Source organism: Lepisosteus oculatus, chromosome 8, assembly GCF_040954835.1.
Source record: "Lepisosteus oculatus isolate fLepOcu1 chromosome 8, fLepOcu1.hap2, whole genome shotgun sequence".
Taxonomy (NCBI): Eukaryota; Metazoa; Chordata; class Actinopteri; order Semionotiformes; family Lepisosteidae; genus Lepisosteus; species Lepisosteus oculatus.
In genome coordinates this window covers 44,628,387-44,653,978 of record NC_090703.1, presented here as the reverse complement: position 1 = coordinate 44,653,978, position 25,592 = coordinate 44,628,387, and the positions used below count along the sequence as shown (strand labels likewise).

Below are 25,592 nucleotides of genomic sequence, written 5' to 3'. Positions count from 1 at the left end.
TTCATCCCTTGACAGGTCGCTTCTGTAACGTGTGTGATCTGGGGAGTGTCTCTTTCTTGTCTCTCTCTTTGGATCTTTTTTGACTCTGAGGTATTTTATCCTCAAAAGCACCAGGGCAGCAAAGCAATTTCTGAATAAATAATGATTATTTGATAGTTCTTCTAGATCATGCCGACTTTGTATATCCAATACAGATCATTAAAGAAAATGTCAATTGGAGGTATACAAACATTTAAAATCCTATATTATGTTATGCTTTATAGCATGGGGTTATAAAACACGATAGTCTTTTTCTTTGGTTTAGCTTTTGGGTTTTGCAAACATAGCAACAGAGATCTTTTCTGGCATGTGAGCTGCAAGGTAAAACTGTAGATTAATTCCATACTGAAAATTAGAAAGAAAAAAAGACATTTTAAGTGTGGAGCTTTCTTCTTCAGATGTTCCATATCTGAAAGGTGGAGCTTTCTTCTTCTTCTTTTCTATTTTCTGCATGAGTTTATCTTCTATTTTTTCCTTTGTAGTGCTTGATAAGATGCTTATATGAATCTGTGGTTACTCCCATTGTGTTATTTGACGTAGTTCAAAATAGTTTCTAGATTATTCTTTTACTCAACCTTGGTGAAGACACCTGCTTGGAAGGAAGATCCTACTTGTGACCCAAGCGGAATTCAACAGGATGTTAGGAATCACCACGAGGTGAGAAAATGTTTCTTTAAAAGCCGCATTCAGGAGTGCAAGTCTGTATCCACCATGTCACACTAACTGTCTCCTTACTTCCAAGAGCCAGGCTTTTTAATGCTAATAACTTTTAGACAAAAGCACAAAGGGGTACAGAAAACATAACTATGGCATGTGGATTCTGACATCTGTAGACTGAGGTTTCAGTTCTACGGAGTTTATTTTCACCTTGTTTATTCTGGGTTTTCTTGGTTCTGTTACCAACCTATCTTGCACGTTGGTGATAGAGAAATGTCTCAAAGAAAACTAGTAAATCTTGACAGAATATCCACAAACAATATAAAGTCAAGTCAAAGACAAAAATCAACAAGCACAGGAAACACTACTTGAACTGCAAAAAAGGCATTTCGATCTTTACATCTAGTTAAATCTTTGAAATTTATACATTATTTTTTACATTTAAAGCATTTTAAAATGCTTGCAAAACATTTTAATCCAATTATGTTTTATTAGTGTATTTACCCACGTTTTGTACAACAACTCTGCAAGTTTTGTAGAGTGGAACACACAGTAAATAACAGTGGTAATGCTGCTTTGTAATGGGATGAAAGCAAAATTAGGAAATTAGCATTGGACAAAAATAAGATTGTAGTATGTTACAGCACAACCCAGTGGTATTTTAGGCATATAACACAATCCTGTAAAACAATTTCCAATACTAAAAAATGAAACTTTCAGTTACTTACTTCTTATAAATCAAATTAAATATCTAAAGGTTCCAGACTGGAAAATTTCAGATTTTCTTAAATCAGAATAGGTTGTGTTGTATCACCATTCTGAAATTATAAAGGATACAAATCATGTCCATGAATTTGAACAGAATATGCATTCACTGTGCTAGTATAATAGTAGAGATGTACTTCTGTTTCAACAGTAAGACAGTCAATATTTATCAATATGATAAATTATAAATTCACACAACAACTAAGAATTAGTGGTTACACAGCACAGTAAGAATCTCTGGAACTTTTTTGTAAAATGTTTCTAGATAAAAAATAATGCCAACAGTACTTTCAATACACAATGTCAATGATTCACACCTCTACCTCGACAGATTTCGAATTCAGACAAATAGTGTGATAGTCAGTGTGTATGCAATTTCGAGGAATCCTGTCAGCTACAATTTACATATGAAACCAGACAATTATATGCAGGTAGCATTCCTTTGAGCCTTCTCACTCTCAAAATTCTTCACTTCAGCTGCACAAAATCTTGTTAAGGTCCTTTGTGGTTAAATAGTTAAGGAAGTTCACTATTCATATGCAAGAAGTAGTTTTTCAATCTTAAAGGACAAATTTGCAACATTATTTCCTCTACCCAAATACACAATGTTTTAAAAAAACAGCACATTTTTTCTCTACCAGCGTGACTGTATATGTGAAGGAAAACATTTAATTGTGTAAAATGTAACCATTGCATTAAATTGAGCCCTGATAATAAATCACTTTTTAGTGCATTAATGGCCACTGCAAAGTTAAAGAAAATGTGTAACGTACAATGGCTAAAAAATTATGGGGACGCTGTAGTTACTCATTTACTACATTTTCAGTACATCTTATACTAAAGTAATACAGAATAATGTATACACAGGCTTTTTGTTCTGAACTGTAAACAGCATTAAATGAAGTAATTCACCTTTTTAATTTTGATCGTTTTGCAATGCAGAAAGTTAACAGCGTGCTTGTGGCCTAGCTTAGATTCCAGACAGATGATCTCCTTTCTGTGTAGGGTTTGCATGTTCGGCCTGTGTTTGTGGGAGTTTCCATTAAATGATCTGCTTCCCTCATTCCGCTCAAAGATATGCTATTTTGATTATGTGTTAAGCCCAATTTGGGATGTGTATGCTCTGAGATGGTCTGGAGGTAGGCTCCAGTTCACGTTCTATGGATAAAGTGTTTTCTGATAATATAATAGAACATAGGAATGTTAGAAATTGTAGAATATAAAATATTAATAGTAAAATGTGAACTATGTGAAAGAGTATTTTTAATCAAAATATTTATGGTAATTACCCTGAATTTTAAATGTGTGAAATCAACATAGTAATTTTAAGTCCCTTTCCACTGAAGTTCACGTTATGTCCAATAGAAGGCAGTACATTCCTTAAATAATGACGGTTGAACTGTCATATTTTTCTACGGCAGAATGCACACACACATTTTGAAATATATGTTAGCCTTAAAAAGTCAGTTTCTTTTTGTGTCTTTTTGCTATAGTTTCATCTGTCATGGTGATGGTGTTCTTTCCAATAAGCTTCCTCTTTTCGTTGAGCAATTTCAAAACACATAGTGATTTATAAGATTGAATATGTTGTTTTCTCTCTTCTTTTAGCGTAACAATAACTGTAATTCCACGAAATATTTTCTCAGCTGTTAGTAAGCAATAGTTGTACTTTTACTTTAAAAAAATGGAATATGTACTTTTTTGGGGGGAGTTTATATTCCACAAAACAGGAAAAGAACGAATTCTGGGAGTTAGTTGTGGCTCTAATGTATTTTTAAATACTAAATTTGAAAAAAAAAATTGAGGTATCACTGTAAAAAGTAAAACCTCACAGTAAAACATTTTATTGTTTATTTGATTGTTGTAATTCATGTACTGGAAATGTACTTTTGTTTTGAAAATTTTATAATTAAAAATGTTCTGTTACACTAATTGCCACTAAAACACTGGAATGGTTTATTTACTATAAATAATTTTCATCTTACAGTTTGGCATATCATTCATATTTATCAATGCTTAATCGTGAAGTCTGTATTTCAAGTACAAAATAGAATTCACACACATGAAAAGCTGTAAACTGACGTTTCTAAGGTTAATCTTGATTTGTAGCTGTCATTAAACAAAAACAATTCAATTTATTAATGAAATGTAATATGAAATTATACTTATAGATCACGTGTTAATTACAAGTTAGAAATAGTAAGTTTCACTTACATTATACAAGTTAGTATTTCTCCTTAATTAAAATTGCAAGAAGACTGTTTTTTTAATACTTGGAACAAGAAAAAATTACATATTAGAAAATCTACCAAATAATCACTTGGTGGTTTTTAATGGAATTTTATGCTAATCATAAAACTAAAAGTTTTTGAAAGCTCCCAGGTGCTTCTCACTGTTTACAGAGTGTCATTCCATCTTGGGTTTTTGATTCATTTCCTCTTGAACTTTCTGCAGTTATATTTTAATAGATATGATAGAAAAACATTTGCATATGAACATGATAACTGAATTCTATTAAATTCTGTATAAACCTGACAAATGTGGCAATAGTAGAAACTAATGTTATGTATGAAAAGCTCTGTTTTGAACATTACTGGGTATATCCATAAGAAAAATAAAGTAGTCCTGAACCTTCTTAGTAAATGGGAAAAAAGTTTTAAGTAGCATCATGGTTTTAGTTTTGCTACAGTTGCAACAAATTGTAATGCATAATTCAACTTTTATTTAGGACCTGAAGAAGGCTTCACAGACGAAATGTTGTGTTTCTTTTCTGCTCTTTTGAGCATGGAATAAACCTTTACTTGTTCTTTTTATTGAGTACTGTACAAATATGCCATTAACACCAGTGTTAAAATTAGCCTTCTGTTTTTGTTAGACTATTCTATATCGGAATGTACCGGAACTGCACTGTGTGATGGTTTGGAAGTGGTAGTTTCTTTCCTTCCTGCTGTTTAAATTGCTCCATGAAGTTAACATATCTCATGAATGCAGGACTCAGTAGACTAGTTCTACTTTCTCCTTATAAAGTCAAACAGATTTTTTTTCCTCAGCAGTTACTTGGAATTACAGAATCAAACATATGACATTTACTGTCACAAACACTTTGCTGATACAGATGGGGATACATGACTGGAAGACTCAGCTGACAGGCTGTCAACCAAGAAATGATACACTGGAAACAAAATTTGCACATTTTGAATACCATGTTTATCATGTCCTCAGTATCACGTCTGTTGTGTCTAATTTCGACACAACCTTCTATCAGAATGCGGTTCAAGAAATGAGACACTTCCGAGGGACAGAATTTCGTATTTGATTGTTAAAATTCATTTCAGACACTATGTGTTTTCAGTTCTCCTCTCTGAGGCATGCCCATGTCCTGGTGTCAGTGATACCAACTTCTACACTAGTGATTCTCAATCGTGTGTTGTATAGGTTTTGCTCAAGTCGAGTTTTTAATCACAGGCTAATCAAATTCAGCTTTCTATTTGACGCCTATTTAAAAATTTGCTCTTAGGTCTTAAAATTTTGAATGAGATTAGTAAATGATGTCAACCCAGCACAAATTAATTAATTTAGAAATTTCCCTCACTCAGGTGTGTTAGCTGAAATTGAATTTAAGCAGAAGGACAACCACTCACTTTCCGAGAGAATGTAATAAATTGTCGTTCCCTTAATTCTTAATTAGATGGTGGAGGGTGTATAAAATATTCAATACTGATGATTTTGTAAATATGAAAACAAGGCCAGCAAGGACTGAGAATCAGTGTTCTAGTCAGATCTGATAAGTTCACAGAAGCTAAACCAAGTTGGGTTTGGTGAGTAGTGGGAGGGTATACCACAAAGAACACAGCTGGGAAGGGGATATTACCAATACTACCAATACTTTTTTTTGTGAGGAATTACTTAAGACAAACATCTTTTTACAGGATTTAACCTATTCCATATGATAACGTCCGTTTGTTCTGCTCAGTATTATTGGCATCTATCCAAACACTTAAGATCATGTAAATAATTTTTCAATAAATCACCTGTCGACTTTAATTATAAATCAGTTGTCAAGAATGATAAAAATATAATTTCCTATCTTTAAAAATTAAGATTGTTTTTATCAACACATCATAAAATATACTCTTCCTGTTACATCGAAAATGTATGGAAAGTCCCTAGATAAAAAAAAAACAATAAAACAAAGCTATACAAAAATACATTTTATTGGTTTAATGGTTTGTTGTTTAAACACAATAACATGCTAAAATTGTCTATATAAATAAATATATAAATAAATACATAAAGTATGGAATAGATGGCTTCTTACACTGTAGAGGTTACTGTCTCCTAAATAAGAACACAGGCTTCACATCATTTTAATTTAGATAATTTAAAGATAAGGCACATCTTTTACATTTATTACTTAAAGATATATTGTATATTTTTAATTTCTGACTTTTTATGAGCCTAGATACATGAAGGAAATATTTACTGAAAACAGGTGATTTATGGAGAACATGAAGAAAATATGCTCAGATGTCAGTTTGAAGTGGCAGGTTAACATTTTAACAAGTATCTTAGAATAAAACCATTGATATGCGTCGTTACTAACAAAAGGTGATACATTAATTGTTACATCAACTAGAATACTAATGCTGGATGTTTTTTTCCTCAAGTATGTGGAATATGTGGTACAGTATATGCACATTTTTTAATACAAAATGCAGAAGTGAAAATGTTTACCAAGTACAAAAATAGAGATTTAATTATAGCATGTAATTTGATTCACAGTACAATTGGAGATTAACAAAACATCTTTTGAACAATGTACTTGCAGTTCAAACTATTTTCTTTGCTGATGGATCTTCCCGCTTTCCAGTAGAGTGAGTTTTTTTTTTTGTTTAACAAACCGTCTTCAGCATAGCATACAGAACAAGGCTGGTGTCTGTGTTTCATTATGTTTCACACTTGTTCTTTTTAAAAGGAAGGAAATACAGGCATGCAGGAGGTAGTGGTTTAAGAGACAGCTTCTTCATTACAGTTGTGATACAATCTTTTGAAAAATGATTTGGTTCCCTAAATGTTTACATTTGATTTTACATTCACCTTCTTTGTATATCCTGGACATACAGTATGTAGAACACATCCTTCTAGATGATAAAAATAAACATTTTCTAGTTTATTTGATTTGATTAAATAATTTAATAAATAATTTCCTTTACAGCTAAGTATTTTCAGATCGTTAACTTAAAATCAAATTGCATGTAGCCTGGAAGAGTTACATTCACAGTAATTAAATAATAATCTTATTTAAAAGCCACAGTTATTATGTTAAAATCCACTGTATTGGAAATTTGGAAAATCATAAAACAGTACAATTTACATTTTTATTGTGCAGTTTCAAATATATTGATTTTAGCCACTCTAGCTGGACACTGATCGTCTTTAGTAAATTTAAAAGACGCCACTTTATTACTTTTAATATCTATAGAGGAACCTAGTCTGTGGCAGTTTCTTTTTGCCATAACCAATATAGCTAGTGTCAGAAATAAAATCACAAAAAAGATTAAAATCAGTAGTTTTGTTTTTCCTGTTTCTGTAGGAGCTTCATATGGGCATTCTTGTGAATGATCACCCAGTAAGGGAATGGAAAAGTCCTCATTGAGCTTGTAGGAACAAACTGAGTCTCTAAGATCAGGAATCATAACTTTCGTTTTGGTCAGGATCTTGAGCCAACCAGAAATACAGCAGTTAAAGACGTTTCCACTGACCTGTATGATCTGAAGACTTGCAGACAAGTTTGTCACAGCTGATGCATCTAAAGTTGTCAAGCTGTTGTTTCTCAAATCTAATTCTTTAAGGGGTGCACACCCAATATTTTCAGGCAGATCTTCCAAAAGGTTATTAGACAAATCCAGCTTTTTTAATGTCCCCAGACAGGGCAGGGATACAGCTGCTGTTGCCATGTGATTTCCACTAATATTCAAACTCTGCAGTGTTTGCTCCAGTCCACTCAAAGCTTTCTCTGCTATGTTCAGGTCCTCATTACCACTTAGATCAAGTGAGACCAAAGGTGTGTGTTGAAAAGCATAGGGGAAGAGCATGTTTATGTCATTTTCATGTAGGTCAAGGTATTTTAGAGTTTTTATGCTGGAAAAAGGTGAGCAGTTATTAACATTGGTCAGATCTTGATGTCTAGGCACTTTTTTCCCAGATTTGTTTTCAATGCCACAGGGGTTCACGTTGTTTTTTCCAAGATATAAGTGCTCAAGCTGAGGCAGAACCTCAAAAAAAGCAACAGGCAGATGCTGAATTCGGTTGTGTTGAAGATCCAGTGAGTGCAGAGATGGAAAGTTCACATGCTGATGAATTGATTTCTGTCCCAGTCCCGGTTGATCAGACACTTTTGGAATGTTAACAGTGAAATTGAAAAGGCAGTTGTTGCTTAAACTCAAATGTTCCAAAGATGCTGTATTGTTCAAAATGTGAAACGGAAAAGATGTGAATTGATTATGGCTCATGTCCAAGTGAATTAATAGAGAGAGATTAGATTGCAAGTATATGCTGTAGGCTTGTTCATTTTCAGGTATAATTGATTTTGTAATTTCTTTATACAAACTACTTGCTTCTCTAGAGACTGTTTCTGATTTTAAAAAACTCAGTCTATTGTGTTGCAAGTCCAGGAATTTTAAACTGTTCAGTTTGGGAAGAACAGGAAAATAGAGAAGGGAGTTGAAGCTCAGGTCCAAAATTTCAAGTTGATATACATCCTCATTCTCGTTTGTAATAAAGAATTCAATTGAGTTTCTGCTTAGATTTAGTACTTTCAGTTGTTTAAGTGCAAAATCACAGATACAGGCTAAATTATTCATGGCCATGTTCAGCTTTGTGAGTCTTGTCAAAGACTCAAAGGTTCCTTGTTCTATTTCCAAAATATTGTTATTTTCAAGATTAATGTTCTTCAGGTGGGGGGTTCCTTTGAACACAGTGTGTGTAAGTTTTGTCATACTGTTTCCAACCAGCAAGAGCTGCTCCAAAGAAGACAGATTCTGCAGGTAAAGCCCTACAGTATTACTATCCAGACTGTTGAATGAAACGTCCAACACCTTCAAAGTCCTGAGAGCTTGGAAAGCTTTTGCTGTAGTCTGTACGTTATCATTCAGGTAATTACCTGCAAGGCTGAGAACACGAAGCTGGGCCAGATTTTCAAAAGCTGTCCCTGTTATTAAATGTAAATGGTTAAAACTTATATCAAGCTCCTGGAGTGACCTTAGACTGTTAGTTGCTTCCCAGCTTATGTTTGTGATAGCATTATATGACAGATCAAGCTTCTTTACCGTACGATCCAAGTCAAGAGGGACAGAAGAAAAACTGGAGTAGGAACAGAAGACCTCTGTCAATCTATTCTACAAAAGCAAAGAAAAGGTAACATTAGGATAATCTTAGTTAACAGTTTTGTAGATTCTAGATTAGTGGAGGGACTGCTAGTCCATAATGCATTAATAATTCACCTAGTACAAATACAAGCAACAATTGTATGATTTTCAGTTTCTTCTTAAAATAGAATAACATATTTTTATCCGTTTTATTTGTAATTGCTTTTCAGATAGCTTGCTTTCCTTACAAACACAGAAAAGAAAAAATTCACATGCTGAGGATCTCCTTCAGTCTCCTAGAACACTGTAAAATGTCCAGTACGACAGTTCATACTCAACATTTGTTTCAAGGCATAATAAAGTGGCACATAATGTATTCCCCGTTACATAATTCATAGGAAAAAATATTTTTTTGTTGATAATTCTGACTGAGATCACCTTCTTTGTTGTAAGGATGCAATTTGAAAATGGGTTTTCTTCTTGACAAAAACAAGTATGAGTATGTACAGAAACAGTAACAATCATAATAATAACAACAAAATCAACAAAAATAATGGAAAAATTACAACTTTTTGCAACGGTCCTACCTTTTGACAGCGGTTTTGTGTTTCAGGTATCTCAGTGTTTGTTCCCAATGTGTATAACTGGTAGAAGAACTGGAGTGTAAGAAAGCAGATCAGAGTTGCTAAAGTCATTCTCTTTGTAGTGTTCTCTAACACCGCTACATGACTCTGGATTCTGCATCTCTGAGGCATGGTAATCCATTTATAGCACAGTTATTGTCAGAAAAAAAAACTTTCCAAGCGTGGGAGCAACGATGAGGAAATGATGTGCAGTGTTGACTCTTCCTAAATTATTTGACAGCAGCTACCTTAGATCCAGATGGAGTTTTTTTTCAAAACACAAGTGTAAATTGAGCCTAAAAATCCAATTTCATTAAAAAATAAAACAGCCCTTTTAATAGAGGAAATAATTTTAGTCACAAGTTGTGTTTATATGTAAGTACTTTTTGTTTCATTGCCTTTTTTTCTGTTTCATCGGGAAGTGGTGATTTTTTTTGTTGTTTTCACTTTTATTGTAAAATTCAAGAACATAAGCAAAACAAAATTCCACAATCGAAAGCTAAGACCATATGAAAAATCTAGACCTATTAATACTCAATAACACGTGTACCAAGTGATAGAGTCCTGGACAGAAGTTGTTCAAGATTACTAGGTTAAAACCGATAGGAACATGACATTTTGTTAGCTAAACAAATTGCAGATTGGGAAAAAGTGTGACTTATCACGTGGCGTATTCAATTAGCTTGTAGCCATATGCCATGCAAAATGGTTTAAATTGTACTGTTCACATTGCCACTAATGATATACACTCCTGCAAATACATAGTTTTCACAGGACTGCGACTCATTTTTCTGCATATTTTCAATGAGGATTGATGCAAAAGATTTGGAACACTGCTCATTATCATTTGTTTTTCAATAGAATCTCAAAGGGTTGAGAATTTACAATTGCAGATTGCCATTCCACCTCTAACAAATGAAGCTCATTGTTTGTTCCTGCTACTATCCTGGGAAAATAGCATGGCTTCCAAAATAGAAAGGAAGAACAAACAATAAACAGGTTACAGACAGGGCAGATGGTAGTAACTCCTTAGAAAGCAATAAATAGGAAGACAGAAATAGCTCTCCATTGAAACAGGATTTTTTGACGGATCCAGGACATCCCCTGATGTAAATAATGGAAACTACCAAAGAAATAGAAGAAGTATATAGGGACTGGACAGACATGAGAAGCTGACCACCTGTTATCTGTAGTGGTTTTCCCCTCATGGGGGTGAATACTGAATCATGACTCAGACGGCCTATGAGCCCAACCTGGTTCTGAATAAAGGCAATGTACACTCTTTGTACAACCAAGCAACAGTCTTTCCACTGCACTGCACTGTAGGCAAGTGTAGTGTGAGACATCAGACTGGCTGTTTTAATGGAAATTTTAAATAAACTTGTATAAAACTTCATAAAATATTGGTGAAGAGTACTTTTCCAAAACATTAATGTTATAATAATAATAATAATAATAATAATAATAATAATAATAATAAACTTTATTTTATATAGCGCCTTTAAAGGTGGCTTCTCAAAGCGCTTTACAGGATGACAATAACAATAAATAAGAAGACTACAACAATAAATAAGAAAATTTCACAAGACAGGACACAATTATAATTACAACAATAACAATAGAGGAGACCGTGGAAGATGGTATTAAGAAGAGCAGAGGGGTGAAGAATGGAACCAGTTAAGTAAAGGCTTTACTGAAGAAGAAAGTTTTGAGTCTGGATTTGAAGGAGTTTAGAGAAGGTGACTCTCTAATATCCTTGGGTAAAGAGTTCCAGAGCTTGGGGGCATAGCAGGAGAAGGCCCTGTCGCCCATACAATGTAGACGGGCTTGGGGGACAGTAAGGAGGGCAGAATTTGAAGAGCGGAGGTTGCGAGGTGGGGAGTAGGGCGATAAAAGTTCAGACAGGTATTGAGGTGCCAAGCCATGTAAAGCCTTGTAGGTGAGCATGAGGATTTTAAAGTCTACGCGGAATTTGACCGGAAGCCAGTGCAAGGACTCCAGGATAGGAGTAATGTGAACACTTGTACTAGACCTGGTCAGGATTCTGGCTGCTGAATTTTGGACATACTGCAGCTTGTTCAGAGTAGATTTAGATACACCAGGGAGCAGAGCATTGCAGTAGTCAATTCGAGAGAATACAAATATGTTGATCAGCTTTTCAGCCACAGTTAATGATAGCATAGGGCGTAGTCTTGCGATATTTCTAAGGTGAAAAAAAGATGTTTTGACAGTATGCTGTACATGTGGGTCGAATAATACATTACAGTCACAGAATTACTGTAACCTAAACACCTTAAAAAAGTCACAGCTGACCCTGGAATGTAATATTTTGATTTGCAATTTGGACAACTATTGTTTAATCTTTCACATAAAAGTAACTAGTTCATGAATTTGTGCATGCATTCAGAATTACCCTAATTCTAAATTAATAAACCGTAATATTTTATCAACAAATGGAGGTTTTAACAAGGAGGAGTTCAAATCCACATTTTGCTTAATGCCACCTACTTACATAAAAATAGCTTAATTCCATCTTACCTCTTTATCATTTCACATTCCTCCCTCCATCCCATCTATGCCCTTGTAGCAGCTCCCCAGATCATCCCTCCGAAAAAAGGGGGAATGGGGGTGTTTTAACATCTTCATCCATATGGTGAGTTTGCTGTTTGCTGAGCCAGGCGAGTTATGCCAATAAATACCTAATTCAAATTAAGTCTCTACTCCATGTTAACAAGAGTTTTGTCCGAACTACTGAAACAACAAAATGCAATTAAGTTAATCTGAACACAGACGTCATGATGACCTCGTCCTCTGCCCTTAAATACACATGGATTCTATATGAGCTTCTGAGAAAGAATAAAGGTCATAGGGAAGAGCACCATTTTAACATGATTCTATCCTGTATTTAAAGAACAAGTTCCATCTGCAAAGTGTACTTCTCCTGGAACAGAGCCTCTGTCAAAGAAGTCATTACGTTTTAAACCATGAATTAGAGCCCAATCGTTGTGGAAAAGATCTGTCTTGTTTTTAATACAGTAAATCTGATCTATGGAAATGTGGATCTATGGAGATATAGGGAAGTATACTAATAGAGAATTAAATCATTTCAGGTACGCATTTCCAGTAGTCAGCTATTTTTTCCATATGGAGGTAGAAACTATAGGACCTATATCTAAACTGTACACAGTATTGATTTGATTGATTTGATTACTGATTTGATGGTGCTCAACGTCTCTGCAGACAATGGTCAGAGAATGTATAGGAGGAAATTAGCCCAAGATTTGATTTGTCACTTATTTGCGAAAATGCAAACAATAGCTCATACATTGCTTGTCGCAAACTTCTCCAAATAAACATACTACAGTGCATATATTTTTTAGAAATTTTAACCAAAGTGGTGAAAGATTAGTCAGTTTTGAAAAAAAAACGTTTTCAGTTCTGCTTTGCTGTTGTTTTTCTTTGCCAGTTTCTTATTCAGATTTTACGTCAACATTGTGCTACGCAGGCAAGGGATGTGGGTCAGTCTCCTCCAGTTTGCTCACATGAGGTCTTCCTTGCAAAAAACCTACGTTGTTGCAAGTGACAGTGGGAGACTGCAGCACTGACTCAAACTAGAGACTTCCTGTATGCTTGAATTGCTAAAAAAACCACACGATGTGATCTTTAAGCCATGTGCCCCTCAAAGGGCTGTCTTTTCAATAATATTTATATCAGGGCTTTCCAACCTAGGGACTTTTACACCCATTCAACTGAAAAGACCCAATGTAAATGGCTATATTTAGTGTTAAAGTACTTAAAAAAATAATTATATATATATTATACATATAATTATATATGTCACTAATTATAATTAGGGACAAGTCAAAGTTAATTTCAATCTGTTTTGTTAAAAACACAATTTTAAAAAGAAAAACTTTGTGCCATTGACCTCTACTTATTCACTTGCAGCTCACACCGATACAGTTTCCCACTTTTAGCTATATATACTGTTTATTTATATATTTCATTAAACTCAGAATAGGAAGCCAATTATATTGCATTTGGTTTTTGTTTACTAAAGATACTAAGCAATTTGTTAATAATGGTATGGTCTATAATTACTGCACAAAGACTATAAATGTTGACTACTATGTATATATAAAAACTTCTATGTTTAGAAATGCTGTCCAAGTGCTGTTAAATAACCCTAAATTTAGAATTTTGTTCCTAAACAGATCCTTTGCTCTGTGATAAATGTTTGCTTTTGTCCTCTGCAGCAGCTGCACAAGGATGGAAAAAATGACATTTATGTCACCCAATCAAAGGATGTATCGGGTGAATGAAATAATAGGGCAGTGTAACACAAAACCGGTTGTCCACGCTCAGTTTTAAGGCAGAAACAAAAGGCAAAAAAAGGTTATTTGATAACTGCATAAACATGCGAAGGAAAAATGTGGCTTACAGTTTATCATCTTTACAGAGACAAATACATAAATATGCTTAAAATCCCCCACCCCTACCTCGGTCATAAATACTGTAAAATGATTCAACATGCTTGGACTGCCTCTGCTGTGTATGTAGACTCTTATATATACTTTGGAAAATTCTTAACATGCATGGCAGGAGACGGAAACGGCAATATCTTGTTCTGGAAATTTTATTTCCTTAATCTTCTAGATTTATTGAAAATGAGATGCACTGAATGCAGGCCAAATAAACAATTTAGCAGAAACTAGCCATCTAGTGGTTAAAGCAGTTATTGCATTAGTAGAGGCATTAGATATGAAAAGCAAACTCTCATTTTAAATATATCGCGCTGTATATAGTGTGTCATTAGAAAAGTAAAAGGATCGAATCACATTGTGCTGTTTTTATCCAGTTTATTTTAAGGTCTTTGACAATATTTCAGCCCTACCAGGAACTTGCTCAGTTGTTTTATGTTTGAAGCTTTTTACAGTATTTATTCAAAGAAAAATGGGTGTTTACATACTAATTTATTTGGATTTGACCAGTCACCCAGGTTTTCCACTGAAATGTCCACTAATGAACATATTATTATAGCAATAATAGCAATCCACTCAGAAGACTAGGTTTTTTTAACTAAAGCTTTACTTATGTGGGATGATCAAATAAATCCAGGCTATTGCAATTGTATACCATTTTAAAATATTAGGTTTTCAAAGATACATTGGGCTAACAGGGATAAGTCCCCAAAGCAAAAACCAGGAAAATTAATATTTGGTGCTTTTCTGAGGTTGTATTCACATCAACATATCATAATATTACATTCAGATAAGCTGGGGAAGGAATGGTGTACACAGGATGACCCACCTATACAGTTTACCAATTAGTCATAATATACAAGCAAGGGAGAGGCTTGAAACTATAGGAAAGAAGTTGTCAGCCTTCTGGGAAGGTTACTGTATAAAGTACAAAAGGTACTACATTTCCGGAGTGCTTATATTATTCTATGATCAAACAAAGTTGCATTTCTGTGGTAAAATATTACCAATGTGTTTGTTAAAATCCTGGGGTCAATTTTGCTTGGCATAGACAAACACAGCTGTGGAGTTTTAAAATATAAATCAGTTACAACAGTTAGCTTAGAACAAACCTCCAAGAGGCATGCAGGCTCAAAATTTCGGTAAAGTAACTCAAAGTTTTCCTTTTATACTGAGTGTAAACCCAGAGCTGCTCCCAAGAGAAAGAATACTTCTTTAATTGCAAAGCATGTTGTTCATACACAAAGCAGTTGGCTCACCTACAGTAAGCATGTCCATCATTTCTTTCATTCCTCATCTGAGAATGTTTCAGGTTTGTTGTTCTCTAACTTTCAAGCAATATTTGTCAGTTTGTCGAAACAAAAACCTCCCATTGCCTTGCAGAATGATTGATTTCATGTTTAATGATCCATAGAAAGCTAATCCATCCCGAGGTGCTGGATATTACAAACTTGATGTCCTATATTTAAGTTAACTTTTATGGACAGATGTGTAAAATTTATATATAATATGAAATAACTTTCTGCTTCATCAGTCCACGAACCGGCAGACTGCAAAACCTGAAATGGATCCAACCGTTATGGGAGTACAGAAACAATGGGAATCTTGTTCTCATCTTGTTCTTTTTATACATGTTTGTACTAGCTGAGCTGTATAATGCCGAAAAATGTGGAGTCAGCATCCATAGAGACTTGGGTCTGTGGTCGGTCAGGGATGACAAGTTCCAGCTCATCCTCTTGGTCAAGTTTTACAACTCCTTGAGGAAGAAGAGCAAACATTATTTTGTATATTTCCCCACCTTGATTTACCCAGTAATATGGGCATGTAAGATAAGATAAGATCAGATCACTTTATTAGCCATATACAATTTCTTGCATTAGGAATTTGTCTATTCGTATACCCCAACTTGCTCTCCAAGAGACACAGAGACAGGGAGAAAAGCTTGGGGTCAGAGCACAGGGTCAGCTATTGTACAGAGCCCCTGGAGCAGTTGGGGTTAAGGGCCTTGCTCGGGCCCAACGGAGTAGGATTCCTCTGCCAGCCGCGGGATTTCAACTGACAACCTTCCAGCCACAGACGCAGATCCCTTAGCCACAGAGCCACCACTCTGCCCCAAATTTCAGTACATTTGCAGTACACTTGGAATGTACCGCAAATTCCAAAAAGCCCAAATGTTATTACAAACCTCAATAGCTCATAGATAGATCTGATGCTGCAGTCCATCGCAGGTTAACCCACCCAACAATGCTGGTACCCATTTATAAAGGTAGTCTCACTAGAGATATATTAGTAAAATAGCTTGCTCACAAATATAACAGCAGAGTCTGTATTGTCTGGTAATACACTTATATCCTTACTACTCAGACAATTTGAAAACACTACTGCTCACAAAACACAAGATTTTGGAGTCTTCACCTGCAGTGTAGCATGAATTGATACTTTCTTTGTTTGGCATGTCTTGGATACAGAGGAGCAAGTTTGTGAATCTTTGCTCAGTGCCAGAAATACTGGATTTCCGCCTCCGGATTAAATGACCCATTATGTCTCCAGGATTGAGGAACACAACCTGGAATACATAATTAATCAGCAAAGCACATGAATATGCACAGCCAGAGAAACCTTTCCTGGCCATAAAATATTTCTTGACATCCAGAACACTGAACGGAATGTAAAGTCAGTGACCATGATCATTATAAAATTTCCCACACTACTCTTTTAGGTGCAAGGAATAGGCTGCAGAGCTGCAACATTTCCCACGGACAAACCAGCACCATTCAAGAGCTAATTTCATGGCATTTTCAAGAAAAAAACCCAACTGAAGCTGAACATGATCAAAACATATCATAAATATAATCCTGTACAGTTGGAAACCCATACTGGACAATGTAGGGGTTTAGCCTTTAACATCCAAAATACATATGTGCACACTTAAAGTAAACAAAAAGTAAAAGCTTTAAAGGAAAAACAAATGCCTTTACCTGGCCATACACCATATAATAACTGTCCTGTTGTACAATAATTTTATTGTCAGTGGTGGACAGAGCTCCTCCTCTTTGAACAGCAACAGTCCATGGAATAATAGTTGTGTTACCTAGGTTTAAATCAGTACCAATCATTAGTACAGTAATTCCTGAATATCTTTCAATACCTGATCCCTTTGTAAGCCATTATAAAAGCATATTACAGGTCTTATAATGCTACTATTGGATTTAAATATATTTAAAGAAGATACCCTCATTAGAATAACTAATTGTTTCTATTAAGTATGAGCAATATATGAGCATTAAATTGAATAGCTTGTTTTAGAGTGATGGGCTTTTTTGTGGACCCTTGGACTGGTTTGTGACCACCCCCCCTTAAGTGGCATAGTTAAAATGAACTGCGTGTATAACACAGGATATATTGCATATATAGGAGAAAATATCAATGTCAGTGATTTGTCTTATTGTTCGTCCCCCTGAGAAGATAAGTACTTTACAGCATTGATGCCTTTTGATTTGTCTCTGGGTATCTGAGCATTTAGAAATAAAAAATATACTTGGCCACCAAATACCCTTTCATGCTTTCCTCCAAAAACATTTTTTTGGGGGGAAAATTTAACTGGAATTATAATTAACAGCATAAGCAGAAACAACATCAGAGAACCAAAATATTTGTAAGCTATAACAACAGTTCAACAAAAGGCAGGCCTCTTAAGGTCTGCGTGATTAAACGTGTCCTTAAGGAAATAATAATTGTCGTTACTCTCGTGATTGGAATAATGAACAGGAAACTTTCCAGCTATATTAAAAAGAAGTTTACCTTTATGAATTGGCTTTTCATTAGTCCTGGCTCTCAGCTGCAGAAATGATTGTTGTTCTGTAAACGGAACGAGAGCACTGCAGTAAATTAAGATATTGTTTTAAAAGATTGTTTCATCTTTTAAATAAAAAAAGATCATTTCCAGAAATTGATATGTCAGAATGTGTTGAAGTGGAAATAGTATTTAGATGTATCAGAGGCAGGCTTGGGAGAAACTCTCAAGTGTCCCATTGTTCAATCTTTGAAATCCTAAGCCAGATGTTTTTGGTAGCATTTTCTTGGAAGCATCATGAGGATAAAGGTGATGAATACAAATGACAGTAACTCCATGATAAAGTCTAAAATTGACTGCACAACATGTAATTGACCCCACAGGAAAGACTGCACTATTGCCTGATTTTCACTGTCATAACTCAGCCTTATTGCCCTGATCTATAATAATGAAATCATTTCTTGGAACTTACTTGTAAATCCCTTTTGTTCTCGCTTTGTTCTCAAGAAAGAGCTCGCAACTGGATAGTGATATACCTTTGAACTTTTGCCATGATGTAAGATGGAAGAAACGCTTGAGCTTAATTTCTAAAGCAAAACAAAAACAAACTTGGAAAGAGTGTTGCAACACAAAATCGTTTCAAACCAAAGCACCCTTTCAGTTTCCAGTATCTTCACTGGGCAATTGCAAGCTCAAGTATTTTGTGTTACAGACCATATACGCTTCAAAATGTATTTTAATTTAGCCGACTTCATACTCATCCATATTTACAACACCTAACGTTCCTTGATGACAACTTTATTTCTGATAATTCTTGTAACTATAAAACAGAAAACTAATAAAATACAGGTGATTAAATTTCTATTTTGATGGGAAAGGGATGACAGATTACAAGGTTGCCTGTAACCTGCAAAAAATCTGTGTCTGGGTTATAATCCTCAAATATTACAGTGAATTTATAATGTTACACAATAAAAAAATATTGCTTATTTTCCATTTAATTGATTACTTTTGTTTTTTATACCTTTTTTACCAATTGAGATCTTTAGAATGTTATTCCATGAACACTATTAATATACTGACCTTGAGGTGTACTGTTCGATTCATAAACCCTGTCTTAAACAAGTAACATGAATATTATTTGTACTTAAAAGACTGCACATACCTTTTCCTTTTCAGACACAGACCATTGACCGCTAAGATCTGATGATACATGCTGGTTTAAGTGAGTATAAATTTCCTCGCTGAGTTTTTCCAGATCATCTCTTAAAATAAAGATCTGATGCAGTAAGAAAATACTTAAACACAAAGTCAGGCTAACCACCATTAATAAGATACAGTGGGACAAAAGCAGTTTTCTGTGGAGGGAGTTCTTTCTGAGAGGTAACTCAAACATCCTAAAACAAAGGTCGGATGACTGTTTGAGCCTGTGGCAAAAGTGCATGCACTGTATTACAGGAAACACGCATATGAAAATGTTTGATTTTAAAAATAGATAATGGGGAACTTGTCTGCTGTTTTTTCTGTGAGGAGGCTTTCTTAGTGCCTGTAAAAATATCACTTTCTTTTGAAAACAGTATCAAATGATTCCACCCAATGTGGGCTTTTTTATCTAAGCTATTAAACAGTCAAAATAAATGTGTCAATAGAGCACACAGTCAAAAATAAAAGGTGAGTGGAGTACACAATTAAGGAACAAATCAAAGTACAAGTTAGTGTTATAAGCACAGGATTTGGTTTTCTACATTTCTACATTCAATGTATTTTAATTTCTGCTAATGTACAGAACAAGTATTTCTAAGCATACAGTATATTTAGAAAATGTTAAGCTATTTACAAATGACAAGAAAGTTGTTTTGATGTATAAATATACATAAAACATGACATAAAATATACAGGGTTAGTCCAAAATGCTGTAAAAACTTTGATATTTCTGCTTTTGTTTGAATCCTGTTTTTGTCACGGTTACCCATGCAATTCATTTGTAATAAACTGTCAAAGTTTCTAACAGTTACCTTACAATCCTCCCCATCCGTGCAGGAGAAAACAAAACTTGAGTAAAATAATTGGCATTTGTTCTTGTCGATAACATTTTCACTAACCCTGTATTGAATGATCACATTTGTTGGAAGGCTGGGAGAGGCGGGAAATTACTCAAAAAAAGAGTTGGAATCTGTTGCATCAGGTCTTTTCTCCTTACCTTCCTGGTGCCATGAACCTCATCAGGACCAGCACACCAAAAACATAAAGATGGCGGTAGGAAATATGGCTCTGCGTGTTACGTTGTGCAAATTATGTGTACTAACTTCTATACATTATAGACTAAAACCAGTAACTTTAGAGAACCAAGACTATATGGGCCTGAATGAGTGACCGTGGTCAAGTGTCTGGCTTTAAGTGGACAGTGTGTGCTGTACCTGCTCAAATCTTGCTCATTGCAACGTGACCAGGTTAGTCCTGAAAAGTTCCTATGCAGTCTCCCTCTAAGATGCTACAGTTACAAAGCACAGTTCTGAAAAAGTGTTTGGTTCTAATTAATTTTTGGCATTCACTTGTTCTAATCTCTCACTACATGACTATGTTCTAGACTCTCACTTGTGCTATGGACATTTATGAAGAATGACAGGAAAGGATCCTTAAACATATGTGCCCTGTGCCACATGCTCCATACTTGAGGAAAAAACATAAGCATCAAGTTATGGAGGTTGTTCTTAGCTTTCATTCATCATATGATGACCGATCATAATGGCATATATTGTTACATTAAAATGAAATGCAAGTGATATCAGTCCATCAACAGAAACAGTTTTTGTTAAAGTCCCAAATGCCATGTAATGTTAATTAGAAGCCATACATCTTCCTTCTTCTGGTCTGCAAAGTTTAAACATTGTATTAAAACATTCAATAAGGTGTCAGAAGCACAGGCCTATTTTTAAATAATATAAAATGTGTCTCTACCATACTTCTATTATTACATTTATAAATACATTTGCAGCTGCTTGCTTCTAACATGTTTAAAAAGATTTAGGAAATTAACATGGTTAAGAAACAGCTTAAAAAGGGAAGGAAAATATCAGATGTGCAAAAGGTAAACATCTATGATTGAACAAGGCTTTAATTGAATGTATAAAGAAATAAAGTCCATTTACAAAAAAGTACATTCTATTTTTATATACATATATACAATGCAGTATACAAATGTACAGTATATTCCATCAACTAGGATAACAATTAAAAATATACCATAATTATGTAGTACACAATTCATGATGTGAAGAAACTGAAAGGCTTCTATGGAAAACAACTCAAAAGTAATATTTTTTAATAAACTCTTGTTAAAGGTCTAATTTCATTATCTTTAATTCTTACTTTGTAAATCTGTTTCTATGGATTCCTAAAATGACTAATTATCACTTTCATGTCTTATTGTGAAACTATAATCTAACTATAAGTATTTTTGTATTTTGATGAATTTTTCTGGAAAAAAAAACAGTTTATGTGAAGAACACAAAATCCTTTGAATAATATCAGGTGAAAACACATTATGAAATTATCAAAGTATTTAAAGAATGTATGAACATTGTATCTAAATAAAAGCCCATTTTCTCCTTTAAACTCCAACTATACTGTACATAATGTTAGAAATGTAAGAGAAATGCATTTTGTTACAATAAAATACAGTTAAAAATGAATTGGAAAACAAAGCTATCCAAGAAAAGGTAACACAAAAAAATGACATATTTCTTCAGTGATAAAAAATGTAAATAAGAGGTGTTAATAAACTTTTATAAAAAATGCCTGCATCTCAAACAACAACAAAAACACATTATGGGTTTAGCAATAAGAAAACTAAATAAGTGTAAATGCATGGTATCTTGTCTCAGATTTGTGTTTGGGTTAAAACAGATACAGCGACATTCCATAACAGGAGCATGTAAGGTTTCTTCCATCTGAAATTGCAGTCAGTTCTTTCTTAGCATGAGAACATTAGACTTGGGCTTTAAAGGAGTATCTGCCAGGAAAGAAGCACTTGGGGTTGGATTCAAGTCAGCTGGAGTACTTAGAGACAATCATATTCAATCACAGGACCCCTTGAAACGAGACGGTGTATGCAAAGGGGTTTTATCCTGTCAATAGCTGTCGATTAAGAATATGCCTGACCATTTTATTGAAGACCCATGATATAAGATGATTTTAAACAAAATTGTGGGCTTCTACCAGTGTTAACTAATGAAGCCTAGTGCATGATAACTCAGTTACAAATACAAAAAATGATGTTTTAAGGAGATCTGAAGAACAATTAAAAATTAAAAATAATACCATTAGCCAATTCAACACCGACACCTCAACATATTACCAGTTACTTTTTTCTTTGGAAGCAAAGGGATTAATTCACTAAGCTCTCTATAAATGCACACAATAGTGATGAAGAATCCTTTCTAACCTCTCTTTCAGTTGTACTTAGTTTGCTTTCTAAGAATGGGATCCTATTGTATCTGAAAATAAAACCCAAGTAAAATTTAATTTTATATGAATAAAAATGTATATTACCATTTTAGTAACACACTAGTAACATTCACAGAAAAGGCTCCCTGTGAAAAACTGTTCAGCTTGTTTGTTTGCTTGCACTGTTTTCCAATTGCTTCCAGCTGTGTCTTCGTTTCTTGGTGAAATGTACATTTTACCGGAAAAGCGAACACGCAAAGCTCTTTGTGATGACTCTTTGTGAAAGTTCCCCAGCAGATGGACATTGCACTAGGATTCAGAAAAATTGCAGTATGAAACTCTCACTCCTCAAGGGTAACCCTTTTTATATAAAAAAACCTGCTTCACTGTAACAATCAAATTATTGAACTTGGGAGAGTTTTCTTCCTGTACAAGTTCAAAAGAGAGGACATTTAGACAGCTATTCAAAAGTTTGCCTTGCCTGAAAGTAATTTGAAGGAAGGTCTCATAAGAAAGTGTAGTCATTTTTTTCTGCATCACAATTATTAGAAATGTACATTGCTTTTTATATAAAATCTGATTTATCAAAAGCATCTAAATCTGATTTAGTTACCATCCTTACACAACACATAAAACAATTGATTAGTATTCCATTTTAGTGTTACTGACATTACAAAACATTTAGGAAGCAGACATGTGATCTACAATTGTAGTTCTCAAACCCCATCCTGAAATACACCTGCATCTTTTTTTTGTTTTTGTTTTTTTCCTATTGGATCTTAGAAAATGATTTATAAATACAGTATACATTATTTACAATTACCTTGTTGTACGTTTCTAGCTTTTCTTTTTTCATGGGGGGTAAGGGGTAGGTTGCACTCGTTATTACTATTATTAGACATAGTAAAGCATTTCCATAAAAGGCTAATTTTCACTTTCAACAATTTAAACATTATCTAAGCCACACGAAAAGGGCCTTCTTATTCCTAAAAGGTTTTAAAAAAATGTGCTCAGAAAAAACATTTCCAACACATTTGCAGTCCAGTATCATTTACCCATTATTAATATATAGGAAGACAAAACAGAACACAATTCTCCTGATTTCACCCTTTAGGTTTTCGAGATAATTATTAGCTGAATGTTAATTAACATGCTGAAAACAGCAGTACCATATGGTACTTATTGGAAAGCCGATGGAAGCTAATGAAGTTCAACAAACATCTATCAATCAGTCATCCTCATTAATCAGCTTTAGCTGCTGCTAGCTCTTTCTCACGAATGAATGTACAGAGCAACCAGAAACATACTCATGCTCTTTTGGTTTGCAGCTTTGTGGTCCCTTTTTAACTTGTTTAACAGAACATGCACTAGAAAGATACTGCAAAATGTATTTGATACTGTGGAATACTGTGGAAGAATAATAAGGTTTGCTTATTGGCTTATACTGTATTATAAACAAAACAGTAATGACAACAAAGAAACACCAGCTGCAGTTAACTGATGGAACAACTTAAAGTAGAAAATAGTTGGTTTTCAGGTTGGCATTTTCTTGCAATAGCTAAAATCGTATTTGCTAAAGGGAATAAACACATAGGGTGGAGCAATAATTTTAACTTACAGTATAAGATTTCCTGCTTTGATATATATATATCCATCCTTTCTCTTTCTTCATGGCTTTACACTGGAATGTACATTCCAGCAGGTAGTCAAATAATGATATACAATTTGATGAGAAGCTGTATGACAGTTTCCAAGGAATTAGTTTATCTTTTACACATCTAATAGGGTGGGATCATAATACTAAGGATAAATGTTGAATGAAGATCCTGATCAGCTGCTACAGGAGATGACTACAGAAGATGAGTTTTTCAGAGGCAGTGTGATTTGTGTTTCATTGAGTCTTTTGCATTTGCCTAGTAGTCACAAAGCAAAATAGAAGAAGGCCTGTCAGAGCTGAACGAGCACACTGATGCACCTCAAGAACGGCCTGAAGATGGAGCCTCCCCAAGTCGAATACTTCCAAGGAACGTGGTGTGGTTCGTCATGCTGATGGAGGTGTCTTCGTACACCATTTTGATGGAAATTTTCTGCCTGGCCTTCAGGAGGCAAACTCCTGCAGTGTAGCAGGTGTTGAATTTCCTCTGGCCAGTCTCAATGCTGCGAGTGCAACGCAGGAAAGGAGTTTTGTCCACCATCACCTCATAGCTGGCGATGTCTGTAAAGTTGAGGTAGTATACCTGGCAGAATTTCAGGAGAGAGAGATGGAGACACATGCAAAAAAAAAGAAAACAATACATTTTTTAAAACTGTTTACTAAGAATCCTTTCTGCTACTCCCAGCAAAATAGTAGTATGCCACAAAATCTCTACAGTATAACACTAACCAAGCAATACAAGATCTTTTACATGTACATATAAAATTATCAAACTAAAGTAACCAGCCTTATTTTTGTTAATATTTTTTCAGTAAGAGGCCAAGCCCTAGTTTAATTTGGAGCAAGCTGACATCCCATGATAAAATGAATAGACCATGACTTTCTTTAATTAAAGATATTAATGACTGAGTTTGGAACCTGACTAAACCAGTACTTTAGAGCTCTCTGTGGAGTACCATTTCTAAATTCCTTGCACTGAAATAAGTTCAGCGCTGTAAGTTCAGCCTGTTTCGTAATACATACAGCATAACTGGCTTGGTCTTTCACCTTCCCCTTTCGCACTGCAGCACTTGGAAGTAAAACTGAATTGTTTCAGGGTCTGGCAGCTGCTTATCTGGCTTGCGGACCACCACTTGACTTTCCAAACAATAGTTCCAACTTCAAAAAATATGATCCTTATAAAATACAAAAAATAACCAACATTTTACCAGACATAAAATATGTTTGGTTTACCAATAATACACTCAAGTCCTTCAAGGTCCTGGGTGAGATTAATTAAACAACAGGGGTTACCAAGAATCCTTGCTGTACTTCAAGGTATCTACTTTGGGAACAGCCTGTAGCCCTGTGATCACTCCAGTGAGAAAGGGGTCAGTTGCATGCAGTTGAAAAGAAGAGTTAGGCCCAAGACCGTACTCACTTCTACCTGACTATAGATGAAGTACGTGCCATCAACTAGCACCTCCAGCTCCCCAGATCGTGAGTGCATCTTGAACACCTTGGGGTGTATGGATATCATTTTCCAGTTTTTGAGTACGCCTTCTGAAAGATCTCAGCGTGAGAAAAGGGCAGTCACTCAACATCAGTCAGCTCACTTACAATGAAAAGTTAAATCTTTGAAAAATAGCTTTTACCTCACTGTGATAAAGCCCTGTACTTCTGATTTGTCTTTATTATTAAAAATAACATTTTTTTAAACAAATTTACCACAATTTTATTTTCCAAATTCTATGTATAGTACTACGTGACTAATTCTATTCCCCTAAT

The 25,592-nt window shown here is 34.7% G+C and overlaps 3 protein-coding genes and 1 long non-coding RNA gene across 6 annotated transcripts in view; 1 reads left to right on the top strand and 3 right to left on the bottom strand.

Moving 5' to 3' along the window:
• Nucleotides 1-5,657: 5,657 nt before the first annotated feature.
• Nucleotides 5,658-10,855, bottom strand: LOC102682574 (transforming growth factor beta activator LRRC32-like). Its single transcript, XM_015351457.2, has 2 exons — nt 9,416-10,855; nt 5,658-8,858 (listed from the first exon to the last, which is right to left on the bottom strand). Exons 1-2 carry the CDS (start codon nt 9,581-9,583, stop codon nt 6,840-6,842), a joined length of 2,187 nt encoding a protein of 728 aa, XP_015206943.2. The 5' UTR covers nt 9,584-10,855; the 3' UTR covers nt 5,658-6,839.
• The window catches only part of LOC107077871 (uncharacterized), a 39,810-nt gene continuing 23,012 nt past the window's right edge, over nt 8,795-25,592 (top strand). Inside the window, exons 1-2 of the long non-coding RNA XR_001478851.2 lie at nt 8,795-8,877; nt 18,905-18,950. This is a non-coding gene — a long non-coding RNA (uncharacterized lncRNA). The remainder of the gene's footprint in view (nt 8,878-18,904; nt 18,951-25,592) is intronic.
• On the bottom strand, nt 14,673-19,167 carry tnfsf13c (tumor necrosis factor ligand superfamily member 13C). Its single transcript, NM_001422641.1, is given in 6 exon segments — nt 14,673-15,688; nt 16,348-16,498; nt 16,911-17,023; nt 17,734-17,790; nt 18,198-18,312; nt 18,891-19,167. Coding segments are annotated over 6 exon segments (783 nt in total). The 5' UTR covers nt 19,122-19,167; the 3' UTR covers nt 14,673-15,572.
• eda (ectodysplasin A) overlaps nt 20,844-25,592 on the bottom strand; it is a 93,329-nt gene continuing 88,580 nt past the window's right edge. The window contains exons 7-8 of one of the 3 annotated variants that reach the window (XM_015351458.2): nt 25,246-25,376; nt 20,844-24,408 (exon numbers count right to left, since the gene is read on the bottom strand). In XM_015351458.2, coding sequence (XP_015206944.2) covers nt 24,148-24,408; nt 25,246-25,376 — 392 coding nt within the window. In that variant the 3' untranslated portion in view covers nt 20,844-24,147. The remainder of the gene's footprint in view (nt 24,409-25,245; nt 25,377-25,592) is intronic. The other 2 variants (XM_015351459.2, XM_015351460.2) reach the window with 2 other exon arrangements.

What these genes read in the sequence shown, in the direction of transcription:
- LOC102682574 (XM_015351457.2), bottom strand. Translation starts at nt 9,583, where the DNA reads ATGCCTCAGAGATGCAGAATCCAGAGTCATGTAGCGGTGTTAGAGAAC. An exon ending in CACAAAACCGCTGTCAAAAG is followed by an intron (nt 8,859 to 9,415) that starts GTAGGACCGTTG and finishes TTGCTTTTGTAG; the next exon opens with AATAGATTGACAGAGGTCTT.